We start from the raw sequence: 19080 nt of genomic DNA, 5'->3' as shown, positions 1-19080 counted from the left end.
AAGGCCAGCATCTGTCGTTCATCCCTCATTGCCTTTGAACCGAGTGACTCCCTGGGTCATTTTGGAGTCAGCCATTTTGCTGAGGCAGGCAAATGTGGGATTTTTAGGGTGGCACGGTGGCACAGTGGTTAGCACTGCTGCCTCGCAGCGCCAGAGACCTGGGTTCAATTCCCGACTCCGGCGACTGACTGTGTGGAGTTTGCACGTTCTCACCGTGTCTGCGTGGGTTTCCTCCGGGTGCTCCGGTTTCCTCCCACAGTCACAAAGATGTGCGGGTCAGGTGAATTGGCCAAGCTAAATTGCCCGTAGTGTTAGGTAAGGGGTAAATGTAGGGGTATGGGTGGGTTGCGCTTCGGCGGGTCAGTGTTGGGTCAGGGTTGTTGGGCCGAAGGGCCTGTTTCCACACTGTAAGTAATCTAATCTTTTACTCCGTGAAGGTGAAAAAAAAGTGGTCTGTTTCCACCTCAGGATGGTGTGTATGGTTATGAGGGGACTTTGTGCTGGGATTAGGGTTTCCCAGGTGCCTGCTGCTCCTGTCCCTCCAGGTAGTGAAGATTGCAATGGATGCTTAACAGTGTCACCCTCGAAGCTGAATTATGTATAATGTGCCCAGCTCTGGTCCCAAATTTTCCTTCTGACAAAAGACCGGGAAGACAGTTTGGGTGAAGTTCAGTCAACCGGACCTTCCTGTTCCCTCAGAAACGGTGGCTGTGCTCTTCACGACCAACTGGAAGGTGGAATTCCCCTTTGACCTGCCAGAATTCCTTTCCTTCGCCATTCTTGGGTAAGTTTGAAAACGTTTCACTCTTCCCAGGGAAAGGGGGTAGTCTCGTAGCATTAGGGGAATGTCCCTTCCTGTTTGAGGCTCCAGGTTCAGGGGTGGGCAGCCAAGGAAAGGTGTGACCATAGGACGGCCAAACAAGCCGATTAGGAACCCGTTAATCTTTCCAAAATGCATCTGGCAGGCAATAAGAGTGGGATAATCTTCTGGTCTCAGGCTTGAGCCTCAGGCTAACAATCTGTTCCGGGAAATAGGAGCCAAAGAAACAGATATTCTGTCTTCATGTGTAAGTTTTCTTTTCTGTTCTAGCCTGGGATGAGGGTGATGCTGCTGGCTAGACTGGTATTTATTGCCCATCCCAGAATGCAGTTGAGTCAACCGTATTGCTGGGATCTCAGAGAATCCCCACAGTGTGGAAGCAGGTCAGTCGGCCCATCGAGCCCATGCCAAACCTCCAAACAGCATCCCACCCAGACTCTCCCCAATCCCCGTAACCCTGCATTTTCCACTGCTGATCCACCTAACCTGCACGCTATGGGGCAATTTACCACGGCTAATTCACCCAAACCTGCACATCTTTGGGCTGTGGGAGGAAACCCATACAGAGGCAGGGGGATTGTGCAAACTCCACACAGACAGTCGCCTGAGGGTGGAATCGAACCTGGGTCCCTGGTGCTATAAGGTAGCAGTGTCAACCACTGAGCCACCATAACGCAGATCCCAGCATTTTGGTTAACTCTTGACTGCTCTCTGGTATGGGCAATAAATACGTATGGAGTTGTCATTTTTTTTTCCCATGGAGTGCAGCAGTGAAATTTTGGTGACAAATTTGCTGCAGATAAAACAAAGCTGAAATGTCCATGCTGTGAATCACCTGGACCTTTCCCATAGGGTCATCTGCGGATGTCTGTGCTGTGTCTACCTGTTTTGCCACCGGAACCTCACCATATTTATGACCAACCACAAAAAGATCTCCAGGTTCATGGCTGACAAGTAGGTAACCCAAAGGAATTTCAAAGCTCTTTGTCAATTTTACATTTGGGTCTCTGTAGGACCAGACCAGTCATTAGCTGTATCTGTCTGGTCGTGTAAGTTTATTTCTTCATACGTCCACCCAGTTTCCTTTGAAACCATTCACTGTCTCCACTTCCACACCTTTCATGGCCAGCAAACTCAAGTTCATTTGTGTTTGCTACATAGAAGGGTGCGCATCAGAAATGTGAAACCTTAAATCTATGCTCACCTGAGTCCTTGAACTATCAACCAATGGAAACAACTTTTCCTTTCCATCTGACCTAAGCCTATCATAACCTGGTCCCCTCAACTGAAATGCTCCTTCATCCCAAGATAAATGACTCTACCTTTTCTAACCTGCCTGGTAAGTCTACCCTGCACTCTCTCAACCGCACTCACATCCATCCCAAAGGATGACTGTCTTGGAGCATTGCAAATTTTTGGGATCCCCTATCTCAGAGAGCTGGGCCGATGAGTTGATTCAAGGGTAAGATCGATAGATTTTGGATGCCAAGGTGATGAAGGGATGCAGAGAGCAGATGAGAAGGCGGAGATGTGAAAAATCAGACCCAAATCTTATTGAATGGTGGAGTGGGTTCAGGGGGCTGAGTGAATGCATGAGAAATGGGAAGGAGAGGGGGCTACTCAGCCCATCCAAGCCCACTCTGCCATTCAATGATATCATGTCAGATCTCCTACTTTAACACTGTTTTATCCCATATCTTTAATGCTTTCAGGTTTGAGAGGTTCTTGATTGGTCAGGGGGAGTCAAGGGTTATGGGGTGAAGGCAGGAGAATTGAGTTGAGAAACATGTCAGCCATGATTGAAAGCTGGAAAAATAATATGTAAATATCTATTGATTTCAGTCTCGAACACATTCAGTAATTGAACTCCGCATCTCTCTGGAGTGAAGAATTCCAAAGATTCTCCACTATCGTGACTCCTAGAGTCATGAAAGCATGGAAACAGACCCTTCGGTCCAACCAGTTCATGCTAACCATGTTCCCCCAAACTAAACCAGTCCCACCTGCCTATGTGTGGCCCATATTCCTGCAAACCTTTCCTATTCATGAACTTATCCAAATGTCTTGATTAGATTAGATTAGACTTACAATGTGGAAACAGGCCCTTCGGCCCAACAAGTCCACACCGACCCACCGAAGCGCAACCCACCCATACCCCTACATTTACCCCTACCTAACACTACGGGCAATTTAGCATGGCCAATTCACCTGACCCGCACATCTTTGAACTGTGGGAGGAAACCGGAGCACCTGGAGGAAACCCACGCAGACACGGGGAGAACGTGCAAACTCCACACAGTCAGTCTTGTAAAGATTATAACTGTCCACCGCTTCCTCTGGCAGTTCATTCCAAAAGGGTACCGCTCTCTGTGTTAAAAAGCTAACCCCTCATGTCCTTTTTCCCTCCTTCTCCTCTCACCTTAAATATACGCCCCATAGTTTTGAACACCTCCACCCTGGAAAAATATATTGTCATTCAGCTTATCCATACCCCTCATGATTTTAGAAACCTCTAGAAGGTCACCCCTCAGCCTCCGACACTCCAGTGGAAAAGTTCCAGCCTTTCCAGTCTAAGAAAACAATTCCTCTTCATCTCACTCTGAAATTGCCTGCCCTTGATTCTGAGACTGCGTCTCTGGCTGCTTGCATCCCCCACCACACAGGGGGGAAACATCCTTCCTGCATTTGTCACGTTAAACGTCTGAGAGTTTTGTGATCACCTCTCATTCTTCCATAATACAGAGGATACAGGCTTAACTTCCTCAGCTGTTCCCTGTAGGACAATCCTGTCTTTCAGGAATTAGTTGGGCGGAATTTTTGTTGCACTCACTTTATGTCTTATATTGAGAAAGAAAACAGTATTTTTGTTTTCGCAGTAAGATTCTATTCGCCGGATTTGTGGCTCTTGTATTGGCAAGTATTACTTTTCCCCATGGAGTGGGTCAGTACATCGGTTCGAGGGTAAGCAATGAACTTTCTTTCAATGCAAAACACTGCAATTTAAACCTTCTACGTATTGCCCCTGCGCAGTTTCTATTCCTCTGTTTGCCTCCTGTTCATGTGTCTATTAAGATATGCCTTAACGTTGCCAACTTTCAACACCTCCAGTGTGTTCCAGGCACCCATCACCCTCCGTGTGAAAACTGTCCCCCCATTTCCCCCCTAAACTTTCCTCCTCTCACCTTGAACCTGTGTTCTCTTGTAGTTGAGCTCTCCACCCTGGGGAAAAAAGCCTCTGACTATCCATCCTATCCATACCTCCGGTATTTTTGTAAACCTCCATCAGTCTCCGCCTTTCCCTTGAAAACAATCTGAGTTTATCCAACCTCTCCACGTAACTAATCTCCTCCAGACCAGGCAACGTCCTGGTAAACCTTCTCTGCACCCTCTCCAAAGCCTTCACCTCCTTCTGGTACTGTGGCGACCAGAACTGCACGCAATATCTCAAATGTGGCCTAACTAAAGTTTTAGATTAGATTACTTACAGTGTGGAAACAGGCCCTTCGGCCCAACAAGTCCACACCGACCCGCCGAAGCGCAACCCACCCATACCCCTACATTCACCCAATTTAGCATGGCCAATTCACCTGACCCGCACATCTTTGGACTGTGGGAGGAAACTGGAGCACCCGGAGGAAACCCACGCAGACACGGGGAGAATGTGCAAACTCCACACAGTCAGTCGCCTGAGGTGGGAATTGAACCCAGGTCCCTGGCGCTGTGAGGCAGCAGTGCTAACCACTGTGCCACCGTGCTGCCCAATTTGTACAGCTATAAATTAATTTGCCAGCTTTTATATTCGCTGCTGTTAGATCTGAGTGCTGCTAGATTTTAGAACGAAAATCCAGTGACAGACGGAAGCATTGGTTAAATCCGAAACCAGACATCGTAATGATTCAGTGCAAGCTTACACCTGAATCTGCCCCATGACCAGTTTCTGTCAATCCTCGCACCTCACTGATGCTAGAGACGCACAGGATCACAAACTGTCTCTGCTTGCTCTGCCATATTCAGAAATTAAACCGTAACCCCCTTGAACAAGCTTGGGGCAGGAATCACAGGAGCATCTAAAAGAGATTTTGTGATCAATACTTTTCTGGATGGTTTTATTCGTTGACGGCGTTTTAGATTTTGAGGTAGGGAGAGGCAGATTTTCTGGGGTCAGAAACCAGGTACAGCCTATGGGATTCGAGCCAACCACTAACAATTCCTGGTCACACAAGTGCTAAATGAGGGACCAGGAGGCCTTAAGACCATTATGAATGCAACATAGAAACTGGTGTTATCCAAATAATAAATCCAAATAATAGACAACCAACAAGAGAGTTGCACAATTTCTTCCTTGGTTAGTTTTTTAAAAAAAATGTACACTTTTGAGATTTTCAATGTGGCTATTTTAATCAAATCTTTAATGACAGACTTGTAGTTCTGCTGTAGTGGGAGGAGTTACAGACTGAAATATCCTTGCCATTTGCTGAAATTGCCTTCTCGTGGTGGTTCATGGAGGAGGAGATGGTCTGGGGGAAGCATCCCAGACTCTAAGTGAAGACAACCAAGTGGGTGGTGCATCATTGGACAAGGGCAGGCATACACAACTTGTTTCTTATTCTATTATCAGGCTTCCTGTCCTCCCATTACAAATTTCTACATTGCTCTTTACAATGGAAAGCTTATCACAGAATCACCACGGTGTGGAAGCAGGTCATTCGGCCCATTGAGTCCATACTGACCCTCCAAAGAACATCCCATCCTATCCCTGTAACCCTGCATTTCCCATGGCTAACCCATCTAACCTGCACATTCCTGCACACTATGGGGCAATTTAGCACGGCCAATCCACCCTAACCTGCATATCTTTGGACTTTGGGAGGGAAACACAGCACCCAGAAGAAACCCACGCAGACACGGGGAGAGTGTGCAAACGCCACACAGACAGTCATAGAGTCATACAGTCATAGAGATGTACAGCAAGGAAACAGACCCTTCGGTCCAACCCATCCATGCCGACCAGATATCCCAACCCAAACTAGTCCCACCTGCCAGCACCCAGCCCACATCCCTCCAAACCCTTCCTATTCATATACCCATCCAAATGCCTCTTAAATGTTGCAATTGTACCAGCCTCCAACACATCCTCTGGCAGCTCATTCCATACACGTACCACCCTCTGCGTGAAAAAGTTGCCTCTTAGGTCTCTTTTATATCTTTACCCTCTCACCTTAAACCTATGCCCTCTAGTTCTGGACTCCCCGATCCTAGGGAAAAGACTTTGTCTACTTACCCTATCCATGTCCCTCATAATTTTGTAAACCTCTATAAGGTCACCCCTCAGCCTCCGACAATAGACAATAGACAATGGACAATCGATAATAGGTGCAGGAGTAGGCCATTCAGCCCTTCGAGCCTGCACCACCATTCAATATGATCAAGGCTGATCATTCCTAATTAGTATCCTCTTCCTGCCTTATCTCCATAACCCCTAATTCCACTATCTTTGAGAGCTCTATCCAACTCTTTCTTAAATGAATCCAGAGACTGGGCCTCCACTGCCCCCTGGGGCAGAGCATTCCATACAGCCACCACTCTCTGGGTGAAGAAGTTTCTCCTCATCTCTGTCCTAAATGGTCTACCCCGTATTTTTAAGCTGTGCCCTCTGGTTCGGCACTCACCCATCAGCGGAAACATGTTTCCTGCTTCCAGAGTGTCCAATCCTTTCATAATCTTAAATGTCTCAATCAGATCCCCTCTGTGTCTTCTAAACTCAAGGGTATACAAGCCCAGTCGCTTCAGTCTTTCAGTGTAAGGTAATCCCGCCATTCCAGGAATTGACCTTGTGAACCTACGCTGCACTCCCTCAATAGCCAGAATGTCTTTCCTCAAATTTGGAGACCAGAACTGCACACAGTACTCCAGATGTGGTCTCACCAGGGCCCTGTACAGCTGCAGAAGCACCTCTTTGCTTCTATATTCAATTCCTCTTGTTATGAAGGCCAGCATGCTATTAGCCTTCTTCACTACCTGCTGTACCTGCATGCTTGCCTTCATTGACTGGTGTACAAGAACACCCAGATCTCTCTGTACTGCCCCTTTATCTAAATTGATTCCCATTGAGGTAGTAATCTGCCTTCCTGTTCTTGCCACCAAAGTGGATAACCATACATTTATCCACATTAAACTGCATCTGCCATGCATCTGCCCACTCACCTAACTTGTCCAGGTCACCCTGTAATCTCCTAACATCCTCATCACATTTCACCCTGCTACCCAGCTTTGTATCATCAGCAAACTTGCTAATGTTATTGCTGATACCATCTTCTATATCATTAACATATATTGTAAAAAGCTGCGATCCCAGCACGGATCCCTGCGGTACCCCACTGGTCACTGTCTGCCATTCCGAAATGGAGCCGTTTATCACTACCCTTTGTTTCCTATCAGCCAACCAATTTTCAATCCAATCTAGTACTTTGCTCCCAATACCATGCGCCCTAATTTTATTCACTAACCTCCTGTGTTGGACTTTATCAAAAGCTTTCTGAAAGTCCAGGTACACTACATCTACTGGATCTCCCTCGTCCATCTTCAGAGTTACATCCTCAAAAAATTCAAGAAGATTAGTCAAGCATGATTTCCCCTTCATAAATCCATACTGACTCTGTCCTATCCTGTTACTACTATCCAGATGTGCCGTAATTTCATCCTTTATAATAGATTCCAGCATCTTTCCCACCACTGAAGTCAGACTAACTGGTCTATAATTTCCTGCTTTCTCTCTCCCACCTTTCTTAAAAAGTGGTATAACATTAGCCACCCTCCAATCCTCAGGAACCAACCCCGAATCTATCGAACTCTGGAAAATAATCACCAATGCATCCACGATTTCCCGAGCCACCTCCTTCAGTACCCTGGGATGTAGACCATCAGGCCCCAGAGACTTATCAACCTTCAGACCCAACAGTCTCTCCAACACCAAATCCTGGCAAATATAGATTCCCTTCAGTTCAGGTCCTTCAGCCACTGTTACCTCAGGGAGATTGCTTGTGTCTTCCCCAGTGAACACAGATCTGAAGTACCCATTTAATTCTTCTGCCATTTCTTTGTTCCCCGTAATATATTCCCCTGTTTCTGTCTTCAAGGGCCCAATTTTATTCCTACCCATTTTTTTGCCTTGCACATACTTAAAAAAGCTTTTACTATCCTCCTTTATATTATTGGCCAGTTTACCTTCGTACCTCATTTTTCCTCTGTGTATTTACTTCTTAGTAATCCTCTGTTGCTCTTTAAAAGCTTCCCAGTCCTCAGTTTTCCCACTTATCTTCGCTATGTTATACTTTTTCTCTTTTAACTTTATATGTTTCTTAACTTCCCTCGTCAGCCACGGCCTCCCATGCCTCCTCCTGGGATCTTTCTTCCTTTTAGGAATGAACTGATCCTGCAACTTCTGCATTATACACAGAAATATCCGCCATTGTTCCTCCACGGTCATCCCTGCTAAGGTATTGCACCATTGAACTTTGGCCAGCTCCTCCCTCATAGCTCCATAGTTCCCTTTATTCAACAGAAGTACTGTCACTTCCAACTGTACCCTCTCCCTCTCAAATTGCAGATTGAAGCTTAATGTATTATGGTCACTACTTCCCAATGGCTCCTTCACTTCGAGGTCTCTGACCAATTCTGGTTCGTTACACAATACCAGATCCAGAATTGCCTTCTCCCTGGTCGGCTCCAGCACCAGCTGCTCTAAGAATCCATCTCTGAGGCACTCCACAAAGTCTCTTTCTTGAGGTCCAATACCATCCTAATTCTCCCAGTCTACCTGCATGTTAAAATCCCCATAACAACTGTAGTAACATCTTTGCGACAGGCCAATTTCAGCTCCTATTCATCTTACATCCAACATCCAGACTACTGTTTGGGGGCCTGTAGATGACTCCCAAGAGGGTCTTTTTACCCTTAGTATTTCGCAGCTCTATCCACACTGACTCTACATCTGCTGGCTCTAGGTCCCCCCGCGCAAGGGACTGAATATCCTCCCTTACCAACAAGGCCAGCCCACCCCCTCTGCCTGTCAGTCTGTCCTTACGATAGCACATGTAGCCTTGAATATTCATTTCCCAGGCCCTGTCCACTTGAAACCACGTCTCAGTTATCCCCACAATATCCTATCTGCCAATTTCCAAAAGAGCCTCAAGCTCATCCATCTTATGTCTAATGCTTCGTGCATTCATATATAGTATTTTTAATTTATTATTGCTCTCACCCTTCCCCTCAACCCCTATTTCACTCAACCTTACAGCATGATCCCTTTCTGAGTTTTCTGCCTCATTGATACAGTTGTCTTTCTTGACTTCTCTTGTTCTAACCTTCCCTTCAATTTCCTTTTTAAACATCCAGTTTGTCCCCTCCCCCCCCCCCCCAGCTACTTAGTTTAAATGTAGCGGTGTTGCAGTAGAAAACCTGCCTGCCAGAATGCTGGTCCCTAACCTATTAAGGTACAAACTGACACCCCAGGGGAAACAGCCCCAGCCTGTTCAGCCTCTCCCTATAGCTCAGATCCTCCAACCCTGGCAACATCCTTGTAATTCTTTTCTGAACCCTTTCAAGTTTCACAACATCTTTCCGATAGGAAGGAGACCAGAATTGCACGCAATATTCCAACAGTGGCCTAACCAATGTCCTGTAACTGCAACATGACCTCCCAACTCCTGGACTCAGTCACCTGAGGCTGGAATCGAACTTGGTTCCCTGGCACTGTGAGGCACCCACGCTAACCCCTGAGCCACCGTGCCATCCTACGATGCTCTGCTTACACACTCTAATCAGTAGCGATGCAGCAGCACCTCCAATGGAGGGGTTGGTGAGATGTGATGACAATCTGACAAGTTTACAGAGACACATTTCATTATAAAGGGGCATGTCAGAATTAAAGGTGATTGGAAGGATGCCCACCATCTGATCTTTACCACAGTATGGATAGAAGCAGATTCAATGGTCAATGCTGAAGTAATCTCACTATTTTGAGCACAAGTCCTTTTTTCACAGCTGTCGATGAAGGAACATTTGGAAACATTCTTTGACAATCGTACCTGGGGTTCCGATGAGCAGATGCTGGAGAACAACACCAGGCAGCCTCCTTCCCCGACCTATAATGCCAACTGGCTTCAATGGACCCACATGAGACTTTCATCTCTGGAGATGTTGACGTTCTTTATCATCCTAAAGGTAAATAAACAATTTCTGTTTCAGTGACAAAAAAAAATGCAGTTCAGAAAGAATGAGCTTTGAAGTTGCTTTGATCTGAGGTATGGTCCTGGTCTGTGCAGGAACATAAGTTATTGGATCAGATGTAAATCATTCAGCCCATTGAGTCTGCTCCCCCAGTGAATGCCATCATGACTGATCTTCTGCCTCAGCTATGTCTTCCCACTTCCTACATATCCCAAGATCCCCTGAGAGGTCTGTCTATCTCAGACTTACATAGTTACCACAATGGACCATCCGCAATCCTCTGGTGTAGACAAGTCCAACAATTTATAACCTCTAAATAAAGAAATTTCTCCTCATCCCTGTCCTAAATGATCAGCCCATCATCCTGAGATTGCAGCCCCGTGTTTTAGTTTCCACAGACAGTCTCTGTCAACCTTGATCTTGTACATTTCGCTTAAATCACCTCTCACGCTTCTGAACTCCGGAGAACGTCAATTCCTCTTATTCAGAGTCTCAACATAGGACGACGCTCCCTGATCCCAGGAACCAACCCTTTGCTGTGCAGGACAACGCAAGTATATCATTAAATTGACCAGAAACTGAAACTGAACTGGATAAACACCGCAGCTACCAGAGCAGATCAGTGGGGAATCCTGTGGTGAGTAAATCACCTCCTGTCTCCCAAAGCCAGTCCACAATTCACAAGGTGTAAGTCAAATGTGTGATGGAATATTCCCCACTTGCCTGGATGGGTCCAGCTCCAACAACACTCAAGAAGTTTGACACCATCCAAGTCAAAGCAGTTCACTAGATTGACATCCAATCCACCATTTTGGACATTCACTGCCTTTACAACTGACACAGTTACAATGTTTAAAAGACATTTGGATAAGTACACAGATAGGAAAGGTTTGGTGGGATCCGGGCCAGGAGCAGGCAAGTGGGACTACTTTAGTTTGGGAACTTGTTTGGGGTAGTCTAGTTGGACCGAAGGATCTGTGACACACAGTGGCAGCAGTATGCACCATCGATAAAGTGCACCGTAGCAACTTACCACGACTTTGGCAGCACCTTCCAAAGCTGTGCCCTCTGAGCAACAGACGCATCGAAACACCATCCCTGACTTGGAAATGTATTACTGTTCCATCAGTGTCGCTGGGGCAAAACCCTGGAACTTTATCCCTAACAGCATTGTGGGCGCATCCATCACCACACAGATTGCTGTGGTTCAAGATGGTGGCGTACCATCACTATGGGTAATAAACGATGGCCTGACTGAGATCCACTAAAAGTCCTTGGGCACCCCCCATACCAGTCTTTTTACCAACTCGAACTCCCATGCTAATTCCTTAGCCACTTATTCTGTATTCGCAATGGATGAATTCAGGGGCTTCGTGGAGATGAAAAAAAATAAACTTCTGACAACTTAAGGCAGCTATTTCTCACATGCATATGATACTGAAAAGAATCTTCCATTCACAAAACCTATCTAAAGATTTAAAATCCCATGAAATATTCAATGAGTTATAAAAATAAAATTCTGTTTAAAATCCACATCAGGGGCAGATAATCCTTTAATAGTCACTTTAAACTATCAACCAAAATAATATCAACCCCACACACCCTCACAAAGCTGAACAAATAGCTTTTGAAATCCAGGCAAGCATTCATAATGACATCAACTATCAGCCCTTGACAAATATCAAAAAGGATTCAACGGAACAGATAGAATTTATTTTTCTAAATACCAGATGACTCGCCAATCAGAGGAGTCCAGCAGGTAATATGAACTTAAAAATGTGTTGCTGGAAAAGCGCAGCAGGTCAGGATAGCTCTGATCTCCAGCATCTGCAGTCCTCACTTTCTCCTAGTTGATTTTAACCTACTGCAAATCCTCTTGCAAGGATGCCTTCCTTGAAGAAGCTCTCCTCCTCCCTCTACAAGGATCTCAGTGAGTCCCTCTCTCACTGAACCCTACAGGTCATCTCCTCTGCAATCTTCTTCACGACCTCCCCGCCCCCACCCCCTCTCCGGCCTATCACCCTCACCTTAACCTCCTTCCACCTATCGTATTCCCAGCACCTCTCCCCAAGTCCCACCTCCCTACCTTTTATCTTAGCCTGCTTGGCACACCCTCCTCATTCGTGAAGAAGGGCTTATGCCCGAAACGTCGATTCTCCTGCTCCTTTGATGCTGCCTGACCTGCTGCGCTTTTCCAGCAACTCATTTTTAAGCTCTGATCTCCATCATCTGCAGTCCTCACTTTCTCCTAGGTAATATGAACAGACAGCTTCAGCTGCTTTTCCAATATTTACAGGGCTGGGAATTTAATCAATGTTAGATCATAAAATTTAAACAGACCTTATTCACCCATCGTTAGTGTTTGCTGCTGCTCATGACTCCTACACTCTGCGTTAATGGCCTTGGAAGAACAAAAATTGAATTCAGCACTGAGTGACCCTTCTGATTTCAGATTTCCCACTTGTGTGTTTTGCACTAAAAGATACACTATCTTTCACCCAATGATATTTGGATCTGGAACCCACGCATCATTTGCAAAGGTCTCAAGAGATGACCTGATTCTGCAAAACAAACAAACTTTAGATTCCAAGTTTGTGTAAAATCTGGCATAACTTCCATGGTGCTGTTAACTGAAGGATAACTGTGAGCCTGATTACTGCGAGGGATTGAACTCATTGCACAGCCAGCCTTACGAAGAACAGATGAACAGTCTGGATTTTTACCCATTGGAGGCTGGAAGAACCAGAGCTGACCTTATTGCAACATACAAGATCCTGAGGGAACCTGAGACAGGAGGAAGTTACCTTTCGTGAGAGAACGGAACCTAGGGGAAGAATACCAACAGAATAATTTCATCTGAGGAATTTTCTCCCCAAAATGGGGCGGAAGCTGGTTCTTTGAATCTCATACTGTGGAAGCAGGCCATTCAGCCCATCAAGTCCACACCACCCCTCCGAAGAGCGTCCCACTCCCCTACAACCCTGCATTTCCCGTAGCTAACGTGCACAGTATGAGGCATCTGGTATGGCCAATCCAGCTAAACCTACACATCGGAGCATCCAGAGGAGACACAGGGAGAATGTGCAAACTTCAGATGGTTCCCCGAGGCTGGAATTAAACCTGGGTCCCTGGTGCTGTGAGGCAGCAGTGCTAACCACTGACCCCCTGCTGTCCCAGCTAGATTAGTTAAGATTTGCGATAGATAAGGGTGTGAAAGGTGTGGAGAATTGAGGCTGAAACCAGATCAATCACGATCTTAGTAGAATATGCTCAAGGGGCTGAATGGCCTGCTACGATAGCACTTCCACAGGCTGTTTTTATATCTGCCTGAGAGGACAGGAATAAGGTCTCGCTCAAAACCAAAAGGCACCTCATTCAATCGGGTGCATCAGCCAAGAGTATAAGTAACCAAGGATCTGAAAGTGATCTCTGAAGGCAATCAATTGGAGCTAAGGGAGCCAAGTCTGACTCCTCTTGTTTTTAATATTTCTTTCATTTTATCTTAGTTCTTCATGCTACTGTTGGCTACGACGATGGTTGTTCCTGCAGGTTACTTTCTACCTGTTTTTGTCTATGGTAAGCACTCCAAAAATGATCCTTTCTTCAGAACAAAACTCTTTACCAATGCGTGCTGTGTGTAACTGCGGGTCATTGTTTTAGTAGCATCCCCCAAGTGAGCTGTTTCTACGAGGATCTGCACCTCCTGCACACTGTCACGCCGTGTCAGTCTAGTTAGGATCAAACAAATAACTCTGCTCACAGTAACTTACCAAGTGTGGAGCACAGTAATCTCTAGCCAGTCTGTAACCCCAGTGCTGCAACAGGCTAAAACTATAAATCGGATTTATATGAAATGTAAGAGTTTAGAGGTGTGAAGGCACACTATACACGATAAGTTTTCCACTACTTTACTAGATTATTGACAGGGCTGTTCTGTGTATCTAACTCATGCAACAGACACTGGGAGAGGGAGCTTTACTCTGTATCTGACCCTGTGCTGTACCTATCCTGGGAGTGTTTAATGGGGGGAACAGTGTAAAGGGAGCTTTACTCTGTATCTTAACCATGTAATGTCCCTGTCCTATGAGTGTTTTGTGGGGACAGTGTAGAGGACGCTTTACTCTGTATCTAACCCTGTGCTGTTCCCTGTCCTGGGAATGTCTGAAGGGGACAATGTAGAGGGAGCTTTACTCTGTATCTAACCCTGTACTGTACCTGTCCTGGGAGTGTTTAATGGGGGAGCAGTGTAGAGGGAGCTTTACTCTGTATCGAACCCCGTGCTGTCACTGTCCTGGGAGTGTCTGATGGGGGACAATGTAGAGGAAGCTTTATTCTGTATCTAACCCTGTGCTGTCCCTGTCCTGGGGGTCTTTGAATGGCTCTGTTACAATTCTAAAACTCTCACTATTCCACAGGTGCAGGCCTTGGGCGGCTGTATGGAGAGATAATGGCCAAGATTTTTCCGGAAGGAATCATTTCAGAAGGAATTCACATCAAAATCACTCCTTCAGGCTATGCATTGGCAGGTGACTGGGCGTATATAATTTTGTACTTTGGCGAAAATTAGGAGTTATAATCCACCTCAGTAACCTTTGAATAATGTCTCAAAAATGAGCATTTTCTGGAACAGGTTATAAGTCTTACTGATTTCCTTCAATCCTCTCCCTACACAGGAGTCCATCCAAATCTCCACTCACTGTACTATGAATTGCACCAAGCGCCACTCTCCCACGTTCACATTGACCTCCATTGACTTTTTGTTGAGCAACATGTCTCTAACTTGCCATCCTTGTTTAAAAGATTATTCCATGGCGTCACCCACTCTTTTTAATCTCATCCAGTACACATGTTTATGAAATCTTCCAACTCTGGCTTTTCTCAGTGCCCCTACTTTAATTGCTGCATTTTTACCTAGGCCCCAAGCGCTGGACTTTCCTTCGATTGCCTCCCTGTCTTTCAAACTGCCTGACCTCCTTTCAAGTGGTCTGAGCCTCTGGTCGTCTGACCCAACAGGGTGTAACAGTGGACACGTCTCTTCTTATTCGTTCACCGCATGTATCAAACCCTTTGCTGTATCTGTCCTGGGGAGTGTTTGATGGGGGACAGTGTAGAGAGAGCTTTACTCTGTATCTAACCCTGTGCTGTCACTGTCCTGGAGGTGTTTGATGGGGACAGTGTAGAGGGAGCGTTACTTCATATCTAACCCATTGCTGTCCCTGTCCTAGGAGTGTTTGATGGGGAGCAAAGTAGTGGGAGCTTTATTTTGTATCTAACAAAATACTGTCACTGTCCTGGGGGTGTTTGATGGGGGGCAGTGTAGAGGGAGCTTTACTCTGTTTCTAACCCTGTGCTGTCCCTGTCCTGGAAGTGTTTGATGAGGACACAGTATAGGAAGATTTACTCTGTATCTAACGCTGTGCTGTCACTGTCCTGGGAGTGTTTGATGGGGGACAGTTTAGAGGGAGCTTTACTCTGTATCTAATCCTGGGAGTGTTTGGTGGTGGACAATTTAGAGGGAGCTTTACTCTGTATCTAACCCTGTGCTGTCTCTGTCCTGGGAGTGTTTGATGGGGACACTGTAGAGGAAGCTTTACTCTGTATCTAACCCCGGGCTGTCCCTTCCTGGGGAGTGTTTGATAGGGGAAAGAGTAGATTTGGCTTTATGCAGTATCTAACCCCGTATCTAATCCTGTACTATACCTGTCCTGGGGGTGTGTGATGGGGGACAGTGTAGAAGTAGCTTTACTCTGTATCTAACCCTGTGCTGTCCCTATCCTGTGAGTGTTTGATGGGGGCAGTATAGAGGGAGCTTCACTCTGTTTCTAACCCTGTGCTGTACCTGTCCTGGGAGTATTTGATGGGGGACGGTGTAGAGGGAGCTTTACTCTGTATCTAACCCTGTGCTGCCCATGTCCTGGGAGTGTTTGATGGGGATGGGGTAGAGGGAGCTTTACTCTGTTTCTAACCCTGTGCTGTCCCTATCTGGGAGTGTTTGATGGGGGACAGTGTAGAGGGAGCTTTACTCTGTACCTAACCCCATGCTGTCACTGTCCTGTGAGTGTTTGATGGCGGGGGGGGCAGTGTAGGGGGAGCTTTACTCTGTACCTAATCCTGTGCTGTCCCTGTCCCTGCGAGTGTTTGATGGGGGACAGTGTAGAGGGAGCTTTACCCTGTATCTAATCCCATGCTGTCCCTGTCCTGGGAGTGTTTGATGGGGACAGTGTAGAGGGAGCTTAAGTCTGTATCTAACCATGTGCTGTCACTCTCCTGGGGAGTGTTTGATGGGAGGCAGTGTACAGGGAGCTTTCCCCTGTGTCGAAACCCATGCCATCAATGGTCGGACCACTATTTATTGTCCATCCCTAATTGTCCTGGAGAAGGTGGTGGTGAGTTGCCTTCTTTAACCACAGCAAGATGTAGGGACAGCCATAAAGCTGTTCGGGAAGGGAGTTCCAGGACTTTGGCCCAGTGACCTTGAAGGAATAGTGATGTATCGCCAAGCTAGGACCTTGAGTGGTTTGGAGGGAATTTGCAGATGGTGGTGGTCCCTGTGTATTTGCAGCCCTTGTCCTTCAAGGTGTGAGAAGTCATGGGTTTGGAAGGTTGTGTGGAAGGAGCCTTAGTGAGTTGCTGCAGTGCATCTTATCGATAAACACTGTTGCCATTAGTGGTGATGTCTCAGTATGTTTTATATCATTGCACATTATAGAGGCGTATAAAATCATGAGGGGCATAGATAAGGTGAATAGCAAAGTTTTTTATCTGTAGGGTGGGGGAGTTCAAAACTAGAAGGCATAGGTTTGAGGTGAGAGGGGAAAGGCTTAAAAGGGACTTGAGGGGCAACTTTTTCACACAGAGAATGGTTTATATGACATTTGGATAGGTACTTGAAGAGGAAGGGTTTAAAAGGATATGGTCCAAACACAGGCGAATGGGACTCATTTAGTTTGGGAAACTTGGCATGGATGAGTTGAACCAAAGAGTTTGTTTCTGTTTTGTATGACTCTATGTTTTATTGTAACTGTTTAGAGTCCCAAATAGCCGTCTTCTCAAACCCCCTTTGATAACTGGTGCGGGGTGTTCCCATGCTGTGTGGACTAGTTCACATTGCCATCCTCCACATATTTCAGAGCCAATAAAATGCTGAGTCCACACCCTAATATTTCCATCCCTGACGGCACTAACTTGAATGTAGAATACAAACCTCCTCAGCCCTCAGGACCTCGAGAAGCATTCATTAATGAATGACTCACTTGTGGAGTGCGGTCGCTGTGGGAAGCAGTGTTGTGGGTTCAGACCCTGTCTAGAGACTCGAGAACATAATTCATAGAAACCAGGCCATTCAGCCCTTCAAGTCTGTCTATAATTCCAGATCATGTCTGATCATCTACTTCAATGCCGTTTTCCTGCATTATTCCCATTTGCCTTGATATCATTAGTATCTAGGAATCTATCGAACCTTGTCTTGAACTTATTCAATGCAATAATGCAATAATTATGATAACTATAAAAAAATGCAATAATATAATGTAATAATTATAGATAATGCAATAATTATGATAACTATAATAAGCAATGCAACAATATAATGTAATAATTATAAATAATTTTAAACAATGCAATAATTATGATAACTATAATAAGCAATGCAACAATATAATGTAATAATTATAAATGATTTTAAACAATGCAATACTTATGATAACTATAATAAGCAATGCAATAATGTAATGTAAGTAATTAATATTCAAGTCTGGCTGACTCTTCCAGTGCAGTACTGAGGGACTGCTTCACTCCTGGAGGTCCGTCTTTCTGGCCAGATGTTAAGCAGGAGTCCCTCTCAGACAGATATATAAAAGTCATGATCATGAAGTTCTTTCCTGACCCCTCGCACCACAGCCCCAAAATATTGGCGACTTGCCTTTGGTGGTTAAAATGGCATTATCGACCAGGCACCTCTTATAGATACTTCTGTATTGTGAGTGAAATTAATTGCCTATAACTTTGGCAAAGCTGTTCCTCCTTCTGTCCCACAGTCTGGATTCCCAGTTCAATATAACAGTATGGATCTTAAACACAGCCACCTTGGGTCAGATCTCTCCTGGGCCCAGTCAAATCTTCCATCTAGAACTTTCTCTCTCTCGTTCTCTCTCTTCAGGGCTTGGCTATTCCAGAATCCACCTCGCTGTTTCAAGTATGCAGCCTTGTTCTTTAACACTTTCAACCGTCACGCAGAATTTCAAACTAATCCTGCTGAAAAGAGTTGTTCCAAACCAAAACTAAATCGGGCGGCACGATGGCTCAGAGGTTAGCACTGCTGCCTCCCAGCGCTGGGGACCTGGGTTCAATTCCAGCCTTAACCAACTGTCTGTGTGGAGTTTGCACATTCTGTGCAGGTTTCCTCCGGGTGCTCTGGTTTCCTCCCACAGTGCTGGATTGGGTGTGCTGAACCGCCCCATAGTATCTAAGGATGTGTAGGCTGGGTGGCTTAACCATGGGAAATGCAGAGTTATGGAGTAGGAATGGGTCCGGGTGCGATGCTCTTTGGAGGATTGATGTGGACTTGATGGGCTGAATGGCCTGCTTCCACGCTGTAGGGAATTCTATACTAGAAAGGGAACAACATTCTTCCTTAGAATCAACTTCCTGCTCTCATTACTGCTTTGCCATTGTTTATCTCCCAGGCAGCTTGTGGGCAGATGCTCAATTACCAGAAGTAAACTACATTTCCTCTCAAGGGGATCTCCTTCCAGAAAAATCCAGTTCTTAAAGGACCATTACCTCAACATAAGATAAAGACTTTCCCCCCAAAAGCACACAGACCAACAGCTGAAAAGGGGAGTAGCTATCCCATTCGGGCAAAATCCCAAATGGAAACATTAACAATGTTGTTGCCAGATTCTGAGTATTCCCTCAGAGCCAGGATTTCCAACATGCAACTGCCTTTAATCCTGATTTGGAGATGCCGGTGTTGGACTGGGTGCACACAGTTAAAAATCACACCACACCAGGTTATAGTCCAACAGGTTTAA

The 19080-nt window shown here is 45.7% G+C and overlaps 1 protein-coding gene across 2 annotated transcripts in view; it reads left to right on the top strand.

The window, feature by feature from the left end:
* Positions 1-19080, top strand: part of LOC132835291 (chloride channel protein ClC-Kb-like) — an 83241-nt gene that overhangs the window by 34289 nt on the left and 29872 nt on the right. For both annotated transcript variants that reach the window (XM_060854711.1, XM_060854710.1), the window contains exons 8-13: positions 700-784; positions 1673-1774; positions 3697-3781; positions 9863-10042; positions 13555-13624; positions 14464-14574. In XM_060854711.1, coding sequence (XP_060710694.1) covers positions 700-784; positions 1673-1774; positions 3697-3781; positions 9863-10042; positions 13555-13624; positions 14464-14574 — 633 coding nt within the window. The remainder of the gene's footprint in view (positions 1-699; positions 785-1672; positions 1775-3696; positions 3782-9862; positions 10043-13554; positions 13625-14463; positions 14575-19080) is intronic.

The sequence above is a fragment of the Hemiscyllium ocellatum genome, chromosome 44, assembly GCF_020745735.1.
Source record: "Hemiscyllium ocellatum isolate sHemOce1 chromosome 44, sHemOce1.pat.X.cur, whole genome shotgun sequence".
Lineage (NCBI taxonomy): Eukaryota > Metazoa > Chordata > Chondrichthyes > Orectolobiformes > Hemiscylliidae > Hemiscyllium > Hemiscyllium ocellatum.
This window is presented reverse-complemented; position numbering and strand designations above follow the sequence as displayed.